Source organism: Cyclopterus lumpus, chromosome 8 (assembly GCF_009769545.1).
Source record: "Cyclopterus lumpus isolate fCycLum1 chromosome 8, fCycLum1.pri, whole genome shotgun sequence".
Taxonomy (NCBI): Eukaryota; Metazoa; Chordata; class Actinopteri; order Perciformes; family Cyclopteridae; genus Cyclopterus; species Cyclopterus lumpus.
The window spans coordinates 536,153-553,186 of record NC_046973.1 but is presented as its reverse complement, the minus strand read 5'-3'; the positions used below and the strand labels follow the sequence as shown (position 1 = coordinate 553,186).

The window sequence follows — 17,034 nt, the reverse complement described above, 5'->3', positions numbered from 1 at the left end:
ACACTCAAGATTCTCCCGTCATCTGTGGTTGATTTTGAATCTTTATTTAAAACCATAAAAATAAATCTGACCTGAAATGTATTCATAAACACAAGAAGATCCAACTCGAACAAATACAAGAGTAATAGTAATGATTAATATTGATAACTAGTCAACTAAAGATACAATATATAATAGTGCACTTTACCATTTTACTGATTGTACTTTTACTGAAGGAACATTTTATTGTAGCAGAGTATTACTACACTGTAGTGTTACTACACGTATTTTGTATAAGTAGTATTTTCTGTGCGCACTTCACACTATTTGTACGTATGATTTGTCTTCTTTCGTCCAGTTTTACAGATTCAAACGGAAAATAAACATCAACAAGGAAATAAAAAAGTAAAAGTGAGATTAAAGTAAAACGTATATACAAAAGTAACCATAATATTATGTATATACATAAACGCAAACACTTGTAGAGATATACAAATAACCAATACTCGATAGAAACGTCAAATATTTCCTCCCCTTTTCAATGCGCAGTGTTAAAACGTCCCACGGCCCATGAAGGCGGCGCGCCGCCCGACCAGCAGGCAGTGCGCGTGATATCCTTCCGCGGGAGAGAAGCGCGCGGCCTTTCCCTCCCGACGACACAGGATGCGAACGGGCGGCGCTCGGTAACGTTTCCCCGCAACACCGCGTGAGAAAACACCGAGCCAGCACCGGGGAACTGCCGCCTCTCTGACCGCCGACTGAACCCGCCCGGTGGCCGGTAACCGACTGAACCCGCCCGGTGGCCGGTAACCGACTGAACCCGCCCGGTGGCCGGTAACCGACTGAGCTTCGTGAATCAATATAATCCGCTGCACGCTGCGCGGCAACGAGACGAGCAGGAGGAGAATAAGAATGGAGCTCATAACGATCCTCGAGAAGACCGTCTCTCCAGGTGAATGTGTACAGACGCGCACGATGTGTATCGATACACGCTCGTGTGTTTATATCCGTCTGTATTTCTGTATTTATATCAGATTAGGGCTGCTGCTAGCCTGTTAGCTCGTCATGCTAACACGTTGCGGCCTCTGTTAGGCGGTAGCTGAGCTAACAGGTAAACAGCGCACCTGAGCTCTCGGGGCGGTGTGAAGAGGTGACGGGGTGCCTGAAGCCCCGAGGAGGTCCGACACGGCCCCTGTAACCGGGAGGAGGACGAGGAGCTGCTTCTGCTCGCTGTTAGCTCGTATCGAACTACTGGCCGCTTCTTCCGGTTAACGGGACCGAGCCGTAGAGACACGTCCCTGCTGCTTCTATTAAGGAACAATCATCTTTAGACCGGGTTAATGTTGTTTAAACCGAGTTAATGTTCTTTAGACTGACTGCTTAGTCGTTCCGAAAGCTAATGTTAGCATGCTAACGAGCACGTTGGAGCCTCGCGAGACAGGGAACCGGGGTTACCCTTTACCGGGACTGATCGGGGAGTTAACCGGGAGAACTCCGTGTGTTGGGTCACCCAAACTTAACCCTCCTCCCTTTCTGTCTCCTCTCCTATATCCTTCCCTGTCTCCTCTCCTCAGATCGGAATGAACTGGAGGCGGCACAGAAGTTTCTGGAGCAGGCGGCGATAGAGAACCTGGTTAGTGTGAAGCTGCGCACGCAGACACACACAGCCCAGTGGGCCTCGCCTCCAGTTCCCACAATGCAACAGAGCGAACTGTCTGCTCACAACAACTTTGTCTCATTACTAAATTCACGTTTGAGGAAATGAATCAACAAAGATTCAAAAATATGCTCCTACGTATTTATAGTATTAGTATTTATAGTATTAGTATTTATAGTATTAGAGTATATTTCCTAAACATCTGTAGCTTAGGTTCCCTTCCTCATGCGCTGTTTATATATATATATATTAAACGGCATTCATTTCAACCCTTTATTCAAAAACAGAACTGACTGCAAAGTGCACAAACAGGTTCCTCCTTGAGCTGGTAAGGTAATGATACAAAATACATTTCAGAACTGGACTAACACAAAAAAACAGGCAAAACGTGCACAAAAAGATGTATGTTTTTGTTTAAAGGGACCTGCGCTCTCAGAACAATAAATAATTTATACAAAATAAAGAAAAATACAAATCAGAAAACATATTATTCAGCTCAATAACTCCAAATCAGAAGTCATATTATTCAGTTCCCCAAACAAAAGCACCAGTCTCATCAAGAGTTGGTCCAACTTGGTCCCCTGACTGCTTATTTAAAACCAGAATGTAAAAAAGGTGTAATGTTACATTTTGAATCACAGATCAAAAAATTGTCGAGTCCTGCTTCTTTCAATTAAGAGTAATCTCAGACAGTTTCACATGACTCCAGTCCTGGCCTCTAACAGACCTTCACATGACTCCAGTCCTGGCCTCTAACAGACCTTCACATGACTCCAGTCCTGGCCTCTAACAGACCTTCACATGACTCCAGTCCTGGCCTCTAACAGACGGCTTCACATGACTCCAGTCCTGGCCTCTAACAGACCTTCACATGACTCCAGTCCTGGCCTCTAACAGACCTTCACGTGACTCCAGTCCTGGCCTCTAACAGACGACTTCACATGACTCCAGTCCTGGCCTCTAACAGACCTTCACATGACTCCAGTCCTGGCCTCTAACAGACCTTCACATGACTCCAGTCCTGGCCTCTAACAGACGGCTTCACATGACTCCAGTCCTGGCCTCTAACAGACGGCTTCACGTGACTCCAGTCCTGGCCTCTAACAGACGGCTTCACGTGACTCCAGTCCTGGCCTCTAACAGACCTTCACATGACTCCAGTCCTGGCCTCTAACAGACCTTCACGTGACTCCAGTCCTGGCCTCTAACAGACGGCTTCACATGACTCCAGTCCTGGCCTCTAACAGACCTTCACATGACTCCAGTCCTGGCCTCTAACAGACGGCTTCACATGACTCCAGTCCTGGCCTCTAACAGACGGCTTCACATGACTCCAGTCCTGGCCTCTAACAGACGGCTTCACATGACTCCAGTCCTGGCCTCTAACAGACGGCATCACATGACTCCAGTCCTGGCCTCTAACAGACGACATCACATGACTCCAGTCCTGGCCTCTAACAGACGACATCACATGACTCCAGTCCTGGCCTCTAACAGACCTTCACATGACTCCAGTCCTGGCCTCTAACAGACGGCTTCACGTGACTCCAGTCCTGGCCTCTAACAGACGGCTTCACGTGACTCCAGTCCTGGCCTCTAACAGACCTTCACATGACTCCAGTCCTGGCCTCTAACAGACCTTCACGTGACTCCAGTCCTGGCCTCTAACAGACGGCTTCACATGACTCCAGTCCTGGCCTCTAACAGACCTTCACATGACTCCAGTCCTGGCCTCTAACAGACCTTCACATGACTCCAGTCCTGGCCTCTAACAGACGGCTTCACATGACTCCAGTCCTGGCCTCTAACAGACGGCTTCACATGACTCCAGTCCTGGCCTCTAACAGACGGCATCACATGACTCCAGTCCTGGCCTCTAACAGACGACATCACATGACTCCAGTCCTGGCCTCTAACAGACGACATCACATGACTCCAGTCCTGGCCTCTAACAGACCTTCACATGACTCCAGTCCTGGCCTCTAACAGACGACATCACATGACTCCAGTCCTGGCCTCTAACAGACAACATCACATGACTCCAGTCCTGGCCTCTAACAGACCTTCACATGACTCCAGTCCTGGCCTCTAACAGACGGCATCACATGACTCCAGTCCTGGCCTCTAACAGACAACATCACATGACTCCAGTCCTGGCCTCTAACAGACGGCTTCACATGACTCCAGTCCTGGCCTCTAACAGACGGCATCACATGACTCCAGTCCTGGCCTCTAACAGACGGCATCACATGACTCCAGTCCTGGCCTCTAACAGACGGCATCACATGACTCCAGTCCTGGCCTCTAACAGACGGCTTCACATGACTCCAGTCCTGGCCTCTAACAGACGGCATCACATGACTCCAGTCCTGGCCTCTAACAGACGGCATCACATGACTCCAGTCCTGGCCTCTAACAGACGGCATCACATGACTCCAGTCCTGGCCTCTAACAGACAACATCACATGACTCCAGTCCTGGCCTCTAACAGACAACATCACATTACTCCAGTCCTGGCCTCTAACAGACAACATCACATGACTCCAGTCCTGGCCTCTAACAGACAACATCACATGACTCCAGTCCTGGCCTCTAACAGACGGCATCACATGACTCCAGTCCTGGCCTCTAACAGACAACATCACATGACTCCAGTCCTGGCCTCTAACAGACAACATCACATGACTCCAGTCCTGGCCTCTAACAGACAACATCACATGACTCCAGTCCTGGCCTCTAACAGACAACATCACATGACTCCAGTCCTGGCCTCTAACAGACCTTCACATGACTCCAGTCCTGGCCTCTAACAGACCTTCACATGACTCCAGTCCTGGCCTCTAACAGACGGCATTCCAAAGTCGAGGCTTAAATCAAAGGGTGACCATCAGAGCCCCTCGACTTTGGACCGACCTCCCTGAGGGGAGAAGACAGAATCAGTAGCTTCTTTTAAATCACTTCTTAAAACCCATTTTCATAGAACTGCTTTTAAGTGATGTCGTCTTTTTGTGCAGTTCTTTGTTTCCCCTATTTTAGTTTGTTCAGCTTTATTTTGTATTTCATTATTGTGTTCATTGCCAGTATGGTATGGTCTCCTTTGTCTCCTGTATTTCTGAAATGTTGTTTTGCCTTGCTTCTATGTAGAGCCCTTTGTAAACCCTGTTTTTAAAGGTGCTATATAAATATATTATTATTATTACTTTTAATAATGAGCTAACGCTAACTAGTCAAGCTGGATAACGAGTAAACAGCAGCACCAGAAGAGCTTCAAAACGAAACCAAAGTAGGATCTCTAGTGACTCCTCACCCTGCTGTTGAACTCCTAAGGACTCCAACATGTTTACGTTTTAGGTGCTCAATCATCACGTGGTGCTCCTGTGCCATGTCGCTTTTGCATATCTTGCAATTAACACTTTTTCGATGTATTTAGTGTGAAATGTTCCTACACCGTGGATGACTCGGGTCGTACTGATTCTCTGCCTCCGATGGTCTTTCCTCTACCATTTAATTTGTTTTGCTCTGCTCAACTTTTGTTTTAATACTCAAACATCTCCGACCTATTGAGTGGCGTAAAAAACAACAAATCGATAATGAAATTCCTTGCCAACTCTTGATCACATTTTATTGATTCGTTGTTGCAGTTGCGCGCACACAGTAAAGTGTGTCCCGGTTGATTGGGAGAGACTGAGATCTATAGAGTTGAGAGTAATAGTGAATTTAGTCTCAATATATTTATATGACTGACGTTTCATGGAGTCATTTATATTAATCTATACTTTGTGTGGTCATGATTCCTATAGAGCCGTTAGGAAACCGAGACGCCAACATCCCATAATGACCTAAATACAAAGTTCAGTGTTTGGGAATCTGATTTTAAGGCTCCTTGAGGAACAGAGTCCTCTTCACCCTGAGCTCTGACCTCGTCGTTGTCCTTCCTCAGCCCACGTTCCTGGTGGAGCTGTCCAAAGTGTTGGCCAACCCCGGGAACACCCAGGTGGCTCGGGTCGCTGCCGGTCTGCAGGTGAAGAACTCCCTGACCTCCAAAGACCCCGATGTAAAGACGCAGTACCAGCAGAGATGGCTGGCCATCGACGCCAACGCCCGCCGCGAGATCAAGAACTACGTGAGCGACCGCGTCCCTCGCCGCATGAGTGCATCTCACGTCGTCGTTGTCCTTTAACGCCGTCTCTGCTCCCGCCAGGTGTTGCAGACTCTGGGCACGGAGACGTACCGGCCCAGCTCGGCGTCTCAGTGCGTCGCCGGGATCGCCTGCGCGGAGATCCCAGTCAACCAGTGGCCCGAGCTGATCCCCCAGCTGGTGGCCAATGTCACAGACCCCTCCAGCACCGAACACATGAAGGAGTCCACGCTGGAGGCCATCGGCTACATCTGCCAGGACATCGTGAGTGACCCCCCACGCCACCCCACCCCCAAAACACTCGTCGTGACGTAAACACTGTTCACCCATTACCCTCGCTGACCCTGTCGTGGTTCCTTCAGGACCCGGAGCAACTGCAGGAGAACGCCAACCAGATCCTGACCGCCATCATCCAGGGCATGAGGAAGGAAGAGCCCAGCAACAACGTGAAGCTGGCCGCAACAAACGCCCTCCTCAACTCTCTGGAGTTCACCAAGGCCAACTTCGACAAGGAGGTAACCGCAGCCTCCTGCTATACAGGTGCAGCTCCCTCCTGAGACTGGGAGGAGGACCCAGATACTGGGTTTAGTGAAGGAGGCGGTTCAGAACCACAGCATTTAGTTCCAACAAAGACATAAACATTTTCTCAATGTCAAACTCATTGTGCAGAGTAGCCTGTCAATGTAAATGTAGCCCAACAGGAAGTGGTTTTATTTTGTAGGAGTTGTGATGCAGACTTGTGTCCGTGTTTCAGACGGAGAGACACTTCATCATGCAGGTGGTTTGTGAAGCGACGCAGTGCCCGGACAACAGAGTGAGTACCGGCATGGATCGGCTTGATGGGGTCAAACATGGAGGAGACGTGTCCTCTGATGTGTGTGTGTGTGTGTGTGTGTGTGTGTGTGTGTGTGTCCAGGTGCGTGTAGCAGCCTTACAGAACCTGGTGAAGATCATGTCCCTGTACTACCAGTACATGGAGACTTACATGGGTCCAGCTCTCTTTGCGGTGAGATGGGATTAAATGAGGCGTTACTTGTTTGATTTATTTATTTGTGTGTGTGTATATAATATATAGATAGATAGATGTGTGTGTACATATGTATATATAGTTGTGGAGAGATTTTAAATGAGACTCATGGAATGAAATGTTTTTGATTTAAATATAATTTAGCCCTTTGTAAGTTTATTTTTCTGACTGAAGCACACGATGCGTTCAATGACCGGATAGACGATAATGATAGAAAACATGCTTTAGAATCCAGCCGGCGGGTTTAGGTGTTCATTGATGTGAATATTAACGTGTTGGAAGCGAGTAAAGTTTGTTGGTTCCTTCACTAACCTTCGTCCTCTTTCTCTTCCCAGATCACCATCGAGGCGATGAAGAGCGACATCGACGAGGTCGCCCTGCAGGGCATCGAGTTCTGGTCCAACGTGTGTGACGAGGAGATGGATCTGGCCATCGAGGCCTCAGAGGTCTGTGTAAGCAGACTTTAATCTGTTAACACTTTGCATCCAGTTTACACCCGCCCCTTTTGACCCCCTTCCTGTGTGCTCTCGTCCAATGGCAGGCCTCGGAGCAGGGACGCCCCCCCGAGCACACCAGTAAATTCTATGCCAAAGGGGCCCTGCAGTACCTGGTACCCATCCTGACCCAGACCCTCACTAAACAGGTGTGTATTTGCTTTATTAACCTTCATGTAACCAGCCCCCATATGACCGTTGACCTGAATCCTTTCAGGACGAGAACGACGACGATGATGACTGGAACCCCTGTAAGGCAGCAGGTGTGTGTCTGATGCTGCTGGCCACCTGCTGTGAGGACGACGTGGTTCCTCACGTTCTGCCTTTCATCAAAGAACACATCAAACACCCCGACTGGCGTTACAGGGACGCCTCCGTCATGGCCTTCGGGTCGATCCTGGAAGGCCCCGAACTCAACCAGCTCAAACCCCTCGTCATACAGGTCAGTTTACCTCCTGTCCTACCAGTTTACCTCCAGTCCAGTTTACCTCCTGACCAGTCCAGTTTACCTCCAGTCCAGTTTACCTCCAGACCAGTTTACCTCCAGACCAGTTTACCTCCAGTCCAGTTTACCTCCAGACCAGTTTACCTCCTGTCCTACCAGTTTACCTCCAGTCCAGTTTACCTCCTGACCAGTCCAGTTTACCTCCTGTCCAGTTTACCTCCTGTCCAGTTTACCTCCAGACCAGTTTACCTCCAGTCCAGTTTACCTCCAGACCAGTTTACCTCCAGTCCAGTTTACCTCCAGACCAGTTTACCTCCAGTCCAGTTTACCTCCTGTCCTACCAGTTTACCTCCAGACCAGTTTACCTCCTGTCCAGTTTACCTCCAGACCAGTTTACCTCCAGTCCAGTTTACCTCCAGACCAGTTTACCTCCAGTCCAGTTTACCTCCAGACCAGTTTACCTCCAGACCAGTTTACCTCCAGACCAGTTTACCTCCAGTCCAGTTTACCTCCAGACCAGTTTACCTCCAGTCCAGTTTACCTCCAGACCAGTTTACCTCCAGACCAGTTTACCTCCAGTCCAGTTTACCTCCTGTCCTACCAGTTTACCTCCAGACCAGTTTACCTCCAGACCAGTTTACCTCCAGTCCAGACCAGTTTACCTCCTGACCAGTCCAGTTTACCTCCAGTCCAGTCCAGTTTACCTCCAGTCCAGTCCAGTTTACCTCCAGTCCAGTCCAGTTTACCTCCAGTCCAGACCAGTTTACCTCCAGTCCAGTTTACCTCCAGTCCAGTTTACCTCCAGACCAGTTTACCTCCAGACCAGTTTACCTCCAGACCAGTTTACCTCCAGACCAGTTTACCTCCAGTCCTGACCAGTGGCCTGTCTCCTAGGCGATGCCCACCCTGATCGAGCTGATGAAGGACCCCAGCGTGGTGGTGAGGGACACCACGGCCTGGACGGTGGGGCGGATCTGTGAGCTGCTGCCTGAAGCCGCCATTAACGAGGTGTACCTGGCCCCCCTGCTGCAGTGCCTCATCGAGGGCCTGGGGGCCGAGCCCAGGGTGGCCTCCAACGTCTGCTGGGTGAGCCTAAACGATGAACTACACATGGCGGCATGTGTCCTGCTGGTCAACATGAAGTTTAGCTGAGACGGTCAAAGAGCAGTTGAGGTTAACTCCTCGTCTCCTCTCAGGCCTTCTCCTCTCTGGCTGAAGCAGCTTATGAGGCCACAGACGCTGCAGAGGACCAGGAGGAGCCCAGCACCTACTGTCTGTCCTCGTCTTTTGAGATCATCGTCCAGAAGCTCCTGGAGACCACAGACAGGTGGGGGGTGGTCTGTTCAGATCATCGGTTGCATTCATCTCATAATATTGATTATCTGCTGATGCTTAATATGAATTGAATGCATGTCTGGCCCATAACTAGAGAATCAATCACTTTGCAGACCCGACGGCCACCAGAACAACCTTCGCTCTGCGGCCTACGAGGCTCTGATGGAGATCGTGAAGAACAGCGCCAAAGACTGTTACCCTGCGGTGCAGAAGACCACGCTGGTCATCATGGAGCGGCTGCAGCAGGTCCTCCAGATGGAGGTGAGACCGCTTTACTGTTTACAGACTGAAGCAGACCATAAGATCAAATGCAGGAAGAGGAATGCTGTGTGTCTGTGTGGTCCTTGATGATAAACATGCACCACGCTGACGGTGATGACAAACCCAACCACATGTATCTGAGGCCTCCACTCTTTCAGCTCCTATCACTTCCTGTAGTTGATCAATAAATCAATACGGTGCTTCACTTCCCAGCTGCCTCCTGTGTATTGATGTCACTTCCTATGTCCACAGTCTCACATCCAGAGCACCTCAGACAGAATCCAGTTCAACGACCTGCAGTCGCTTCTCTGCGCCACTCTACAGGTGTGCTGAGCTGTCAATCACGCTCTTACATTGAAGGGTCAACGGTGTTGCTGCTCTTATTGTGACATTTCCTGTGTTTGTGTTGCAGAACGTGCTGCGCAAAGTGCAGCATCAGGACGCCCTGCAGATCTCGGATGTGGTGATGGCGTCTCTGCTGAGGATGTTTCAGAGCACCGCCGGCTCCGGAGGAGTCCAGGAGGACGCTCTGATGGCCGTGTCCACACTGGTGGAAGGTACACACTCTGAAACATACACACACATCACAGGGTGGCAGAGAGGTGGTTGTTGATGTGGGTCATTTTGTGTTTCAGTTCTGGGCAGCGACTTCCAGAAATACATGGATGCATTCAAGCCTTTCCTGGGCATCGGACTGAAGAACTACGCAGAGTATCAGGTCCGTCTCCTTCCACCGTAAAGACTCTGGCAGTAGACCGTCGTGACGTAAAGACTCTGGCAGTATACCGTCGTGACGTAAAGACTCTGGCAGTAGACCGTCGTGACGTAAAGACTTTGGCAGTAGACCGTCGTGACGTAAAGACTTTGGCAGTAGACCGTCGTGACGTAAAGACTCTGGCAGTAGACCGTCGTGACGTAAAGACTCTGGCAGTAGACCGTCGTGACGTAAAGACTTTGGCAGTAGACCGTCGTGACGTAAAGACTCTGGCAGTAGACCGTCGTGACGTAAAGACTCTGGCAGTAGACCGTCGTGACGTAAAGACTTTGGCAGTAGACCGTCGTGACGTAAAGACTCTGGCAGTAGACCGTCGTGACGTAAAGACTCTGGCAGTAGACCGTCGTGACGTAAAGACTCTGGCAGTAGACCGTCGTGACGTAAAGACTCTGGCAGTAGACCGTCGTGACGTAAAGACTCTGGCAGTAGACCGTCGTGACGTAAAGACTTTGGCAGTAGACCGTCGTGACGTAAAGACTCTGGCAGTAGACCGTCGTGACGTAAAGACTCTGGCAGTAGACCGTCGTGACGTAAAGACTTTGGCAGTAGACCGTCGTGACGTAAAGACTTTGGCAGTAGACCGTCGTGACGTAAAGACTTTGGCAGTAGACCGTCGTGACGTAAAGACTCTGGCAGTAGACCGTCGTGACGTAAAGACTCTGGCAGTAGGCCGTCGTGACGTAAAGACTCTGGCAGTAGACCGTCGTGACGTAAAGACTTTGGCAGTAGACCGTCGTGACGTAAAGACTTTGGCAGTAGACCGTCGTGACGTAAAGACTTTGGCAGTAGACCGTCGTGACGTAAAGACTCTGGCAGTAGACCGTCGTGACGTAAAGACTCTGGCAGTAGACCGTCGTGACGTAAAGACTCCGGCAGTAGACCGTCGTGACGTAAAGACTTTGGCAGTAGACCGTCGTGACGTAAAGACTCTGGCAGTAGACCGTCGTGACGTAAAGACTTTGGCAGTAGACCGTAGTGACGTAAAGACTTTGGCAGTAGACCGTCGTGACGTAAAGACTTTGGCAGTAGACCGTCGTGACGTAAAGACTCTGGCAGTAGACCGTCGTGACGTAAAGACTCTGGCAGTAGACCGTCGTGACGTAAAGACTCTGGCAGTAGACCGTCGTGACGTAAAGACTCTGGCAGTAGACCTTCGTGACGTAAAGACTCTGGCAGTAGACCGTCGTGACGTAAAGACTCTGGCAGTAGACCGTCGTGACGTAAAGACTCCGGCAGTAGACCGTCGTGACGTAAAGACTTTGGCAGTAGACCGTCGTGACGTAAAGACTTTGGCAGTAGACCGTCGTGACGTAAAGACTTTGGCAGTAGACCGTCGTGACGTAAAGACTCCGGCAGTAGACCGTCGTGACGTAAAGACTCTGGCAGTAGACCGTCGTGACGTAAAGACTTTGGCAGTAGACCGTCGTGACGTAAAGACTCCGGCAGTAGACCGTCGTGACGTAAAGACTCCGGCAGTAGACCTTCGTGACGTAAAGACTTTGGCAGTAGACCGTCGTGACGTAAAGACTCTGGCAGTAGACCGTCGTGACGTAAAGACTTTGGCAGTAGACCGTCGTGACGTAAAGACTCCGGCAGTAGACCGTCGTGACGTAAAGACTCCGGCAGTAGACCGTCGTGACGTAAAGACTCCGGCAGTAGACCTTCGTGACGTAAAGACTCCGGCAGTAGACAGTCGTGACGTAAAGACTCCGGCAGTAGACCTTCGTGACGTAAAGACTTTGGCAGTAGACCGTCGTGACGTAAAGACTCTGGCAGTAGACCGTCGTGACGTAAAGACTCTGGCAGTAGACCGTCGTGACGTAAAGACTCCGGCAGTAGACCGTCGTGACGTAAAGACTCCGGCAGTAGACCGTCGTGACGTAAAGACTCCGGCAGTAGACCGTCGTGACGTAAAGACTCCGGCAGTAGACCTTCGTGACGTAAAGACTCCGGCAGTAGACCGTCGTGACGTAAAGACTTTGGCAGTAGACCGTCGTGACGTAAAGACTCCGGCAGTAGACCGTCGTGACGTAAAGACTTTGGCAGTAGACCGTCGTGACGTAAAGACTTTGGCAGTAGACCGTCGTGACGTAAAGACTTTGGCAGTAGACCGTCGTGACGTAAAGACTCCGGCAGTAGACCGTCGTGACGTAAAGACTCCGGCAGTAGACCGTCGTGACGTAAAGACTCCGGCAGTAGACCTTCGTGACGTAAAGACTCCGGCAGTAGACCGTCTGTGTGGTCCTTGATGATAAACATGCACCACGCTGACTGTGATGACAAAGCCAACCACATGTATCTGAGACCTCCTCACGGCACCTTCTGTAGTCCATTTGGTGCACATAGCTTCGTGGATCTGGTTTACAATACAGAACTGATTAATCTCATCAGTGAGCTGAGGAACCTGATGATGATGATGATGTTATAGGTGTGTCTGGCGGCGGTGGGTCTCGTGTGTGACCTGTGCAGAGCTCTGATGTCCAACATCCTGCCTTTCTGTGACGAGATCATGCAGCTGCTGCTGGAGAACCTCGGGGTGAGGAAGACAAGTCCGTCCTTGTCTCTTATTTTCTTCACTTTCATTGAGTTGTTTCAGCTGAATGTGGTATCTGTGGTCCTTGATGATAAACATGCACCACGCTGACGGTGATGACAAAGCCAACCACATGTATCTGAGGCCTCCACTCTTTCAGCTGCTATCACTTCCTGTAGTCGATCAATAACGGTAAAGGAAGTCGGCTAACGTGCTCGTCTGTGTCCAGAACGAGAACGTCCATCGGTCGGTGAAGCCTCAGATCCTGTCCGCGTTCGGAGACATTGCTCTGGCCATCGGAGGAGAGTTCAAGAAGTACCTGGACATCGTCCTGGACACGCTGCAGCAGGCCTCTCAGGCTCAGGTGGACAAGGTAAACTCTTCCTTTAGGACATTGTGACATGATCTGATATTATGGGCTGTCAGGCCAACAGTAAAGCAGCATAACGTAAAGACTCCGGCAGTAGACAGTCTTGAAGAGGTCTGTGTGGTCCTTGATGATAAACATGCACCACGCTGACTGTGATGACAAAGCCAACCACATGTATCTGAGACCTCCTCACGGCACCTTCTTGTTGCGTTTACGTTCCTTTTGAATCTTCTGAATGTGCCGAGCAAACGTTTAAAGTGTGTGTTTGCTCTCTGTGTTCAGACGGACTACGACATGGTGGACTACCTGAACGAGTTGAGGGAGGGCTGTCTGGAAGCCTATACCGGGATCATCCAAGGCCTGAAGGGGGACCAGGAGAACGTGCACCGTAAGATCCCGTGGGAACAAGCGACGTCGGTTCCTCCTCCCGACGGAAGTGTGTCGGGGGGATTTTACGACGTCGCAGAGTAACGAGTCTGTTTCACCCAGAGAGCTTCGGCACTCCGGCTTCCTGGTTTTGCGAGACTCTACAAAATGAAACAAAGTGACGATGATGATGAAACGTGCTGCTTCTGGAATGTTCTCCTCTTCATCGCCTCCTCTTCCTCCCTCAGCTGATGTGATGCTGGTGCAGCCTCGGGTGGAGTTCATCCTCTCCTTCATCCATCACATCGCCGAGGATGAAGATCACTCTGACGGAGTCGTGGCCAACGCTGCTGGACTAATCGGGTAAGGTGGGGGCTCTGATGTCATGAAACAGCTGGTGGTCTGAAGAGAAATCATGCACCACTCTGACCGAGTGATGGACCCCAAACCACGACGTCTGAGACCAGAACCAAGACCAGAACCTGCTTCTGGCTTTAGTTTCAGGTGGTTGACGTGTGTGTGTGTGTGTGTGTGTGTGTGTGCGCGTGCAGCGACCTGTGCACGGCGTTCGGTAAAGACGTGATGAAGCTGGTGGATGTTCGTCCGCTCATCAACGACCTGCTGACGGAGGGTCGACGCTCCAAAACCACCAAGACCAAGACGCTGGCCACCTGGGCCACCAAGGAGCTCCGCAAGCTCAAGAGCCAGGCCTGGTGAGACCTCACTCTCACACACACACACACACTCTGAGCTCCTCCAGCTGACTGTTTATTCCTCTCCAGATCGGCTGCTGAAGGAGACTTGAGGACACGCCCCCCCGCTGGATTTAACTCTTCTGTCTTCGCCGATTGGTCGAAGCAGAAGTTGAGTGATGTGAGCGAGCGAGAGATGATGACATCACCACCTTCAGTTCCAGCAGGCGGCGAGTCTTTCCCCCCCTCCCTCCAACCCCCCCCCTCCTCCTAGACGGCCTGTGGACTGGACTCTGACTCCCCCCTCCTCCCACAATGCACCTCTCGCTGTCGTCAGGCTCTCCTGCGACCTCACGATGACGTCAGCGCGCGCCACCCCTCGAGTGTGGGGGGGGGGGGGGGGGTAAAAACAGGACGAGACAATAAAAGACGAGCGGACTTCAGTGGAGACTTTAGATTTGAGTTGCTCCTCTTCCTCTTCCTCTTCCGCTGGGCAGCGCCGGGCGCCGCCGCTCGTCGCTCTTCTCCAAGCCACAGCACTAAATTCCTACAAAATAAAAGTCCTCCTCCGGGGAGCGAGTGCCAAACGGAGAACACTTCGGAGGAAGTGAGCTGCCGGTGACGCGTTTCACTTTTTCTTTCCGCTGCACTTGTTTTGGGAAAAGGGTCAAAGGTCACTCACGATTTTTGCTTGTTTAAAAGAAGAAAAAAAAGGAATTGAAGACGTTTGTATAAGGTTATATTTTTCCATTGCTATGAAAATAAAGAAGAGAAACCAATAAAATGCTCTGAAACATTCCTCAAGCGGTTCTGATTGACTCCTGAGGGCGCCGCCTTGCTGGTGACGCCGCAGCGCTTCACTTCCTGTCTGGCCCTCATCCCACTTCCTCTCTTTGGGACAGCAAGTGGACATGTTATTTCCCTTGGGTTGAAAGTGAAGCGTCGACAGGTTAGAAGCTTTTATTTTGTAGAGGTGCAGCAGCAGTCAGGAGGGACTTCCTGTTGATGGACCTCGATTATTGAATGAATCATTTAAAGCTTTTTATTTCATATTCAACTTAGTGAACTAATAAAGTCTATATTGTACTGGACGGTCTGCTGGTCCTTCTTTCAACACCCAAGACCGGTTCAACACACTCTTATGAGCCCTGGTTCCACTGGACCTGAGCATCCTGTGATGTGTACAGATGATACTCAATTATATCTATGGATCAAACCAGAGGAGACCAACCAGCTCGCTAAAATTCAAGAATGTCTTAAAGACATAAAAACATGGATGACCTGCAACTTCCTGATGTTAAACTCAGACAAAACTGAAGTTATTTTACTGGCCCTGAACACCTCAGAGATCAATTATCTGGTGATGTGGTTTCTGTAGATGGCATTGCCCTGGCATCCAACACCACTGTAAAGAATCTAGTTATCTTTGATTAAAATTCTTCTCACCTACAAAGCCTTGATTGGTGATGCACCATCACTTCTTAACCCTGTAAGACCCCTGGTTGTAATATTACGTCACTTTCATCTCTCCAAAAAACACATTTGCAAAAACGTTTTTTGATGATTCACACTTTACAAATGGGTTATTTGTTAACATTTTAAGTTTAGACCAGGTTTTGAATAATTTTTTTTTTTTATCTGGACTTTGTTGGTTTGCCCAAATATCTCCTTGTTACAATGTTTGTAGAATGATTTGGAGGATGGTTGTTCAGGGAGAGGTGTACATGTTTTTGAATGTGGGGATGCATGTATGGTGCGTTGTTCAGGGAGAGGTGTACATGTTTTTGAATGTGGGGATGCATGTATGGTGCATTGTTCAGGGAGAGGTGTACATGTTTTTGAATATGGGGATGCATGTATGGTGCGTTGTTCAGGGAGAGGTGTACATGTTTTTGAATATGGGGATGCATGTATGGTGCGTTGTTCAGGGAGAGGTGTACATGTTTTTGAATGTGGGGATGCATGTATGGTGCATTGTTCAGGGAGAGGTGTACATGTTTTTGAATGTGGGGATGCATGTATGGTGCATTGTTCAGGGAGAGGTGTACATGTTTTTGAATGTGGGGATGCATGTATGGTGCATTGTTCAGGGAGAGGTGTACATGTTTTTGAATATGGGGATGTAAGAGTTCTGGGGGGGTTGTATTTTCCTTTTGTAAATGTAAGTAGAGAACACATTAGGCTAGCCAGACAGTATTGTGTGCCATCAGTGCAATGTATTGCCTGAATAGGATTAATTTGCATTGTAATTAGTTATACTTGAACATTTTATTTACCATTTTCTTTTTATTCCAGTTTTTATCTTTTTAAAATAAATTATGATTCATAAAAATATGACTGTTGGGTGATTATTATTAATTAAATGTACTGTAGTGCTATGTAAGCAATACACACTCCAAATTAACCATTAGTTTTGTGTATTTGTTCTGACAGTTTGGGAGCAAATGCTGAAATTCTGCTACCAACTAGGCCCAACGTTGCAATATTACGTTTCCCTAAAAACTTACAAAAACATTTTTTTTAAATTAATCCTTCATTATCTGCATCAGAAGACTCTGACAACATCATCTGATTTAAAAAAAAAAAAGATTTAGATATTATTTCTATGCTTGGGTCTTACAGGGTTAAGGAGCTTGTAGTACCATATAGCCCCACTAGAGGGCTGCGCTCACTAAATTTGGGGCTACTCGTGGTTCCTAGAGTCCTAAAAAGTAGGATGGGAGCCAGAGCCTTCAGTTATCAAGCTCCTCTTTTATGGAACCAGCTTCCACTTTCAGTCCAGGAGGCAGACACAGTCACCTCATTCAAGAATAGACTTAAGACTTTCCTCTTTAATAGTGCTTATAGTTAGGGCTGAATCAGGTTTGCCCTGGTCCAGCCCCTTGATATGCTGCTATAGGCTTATAGGCTGCTGGGGGATGTTTTAGGATACACTGAGCACCTCTCTCCTCTCTCCTTATGG

The 17,034-nt window shown here is 49.2% G+C and overlaps 1 protein-coding gene and 1 non-coding gene across 3 annotated transcripts; both read left to right on the top strand.

Moving 5' to 3' along the window:
- The first annotated feature begins 549 nt into the window (after positions 1 to 549).
- Positions 550 to 15,163, top strand: kpnb1 (karyopherin (importin) beta 1). 2 transcript variants are annotated; one of them, XM_034538865.1, is made up of 22 exons: positions 550 to 931; positions 1,554 to 1,612; positions 5,577 to 5,759; positions 5,838 to 6,038; positions 6,137 to 6,289; positions 6,529 to 6,588; positions 6,691 to 6,780; positions 7,137 to 7,247; positions 7,343 to 7,444; positions 7,513 to 7,737; positions 8,635 to 8,826; positions 8,937 to 9,067; positions 9,189 to 9,336; positions 9,589 to 9,660; positions 9,749 to 9,893; positions 9,972 to 10,054; positions 12,540 to 12,647; positions 12,874 to 13,017; positions 13,297 to 13,402; positions 13,629 to 13,743; positions 13,932 to 14,093; positions 14,163 to 15,163. In XM_034538865.1, coding segments are annotated over exons 1-22 (2,631 nt in total). In that variant the 5' UTR covers positions 550 to 891; the 3' UTR covers positions 14,164 to 15,163. The 2 variants fall into 2 exon arrangements, with proteins under 2 accessions (XP_034394756.1, XP_034394755.1); XM_034538864.1 differs by having other exon boundaries at positions 569 to 931; positions 7,137 to 7,253.
- On the top strand, positions 13,424 to 13,549 carry LOC117735734. Its single transcript, XR_004609928.1, has one exon. It is a non-coding gene; the product is annotated as a small nucleolar RNA SNORA79 (small nucleolar RNA).
- Positions 15,164 to 17,034: the final 1,871 nt, after the last annotated feature.

Coding starts and splice junctions, on each gene's coding strand:
- kpnb1 (XM_034538864.1), top strand. CDS start 892: ATGGAGCTCATAACGATCCTCGAGAAGACCGTCTCTCCAG. Junction 1,613..5,576: donor AGGCGGCGATAGAGAACCTG/GTTAGTGTGAAG, acceptor GTCCTTCCTCAG/CCCACGTTCCTGGTGGAGCT. Junction 12,648..12,873: donor TGCTGCTGGAGAACCTCGGG/GTGAGGAAGACA, acceptor GTCTGTGTCCAG/AACGAGAACGTCCATCGGTC.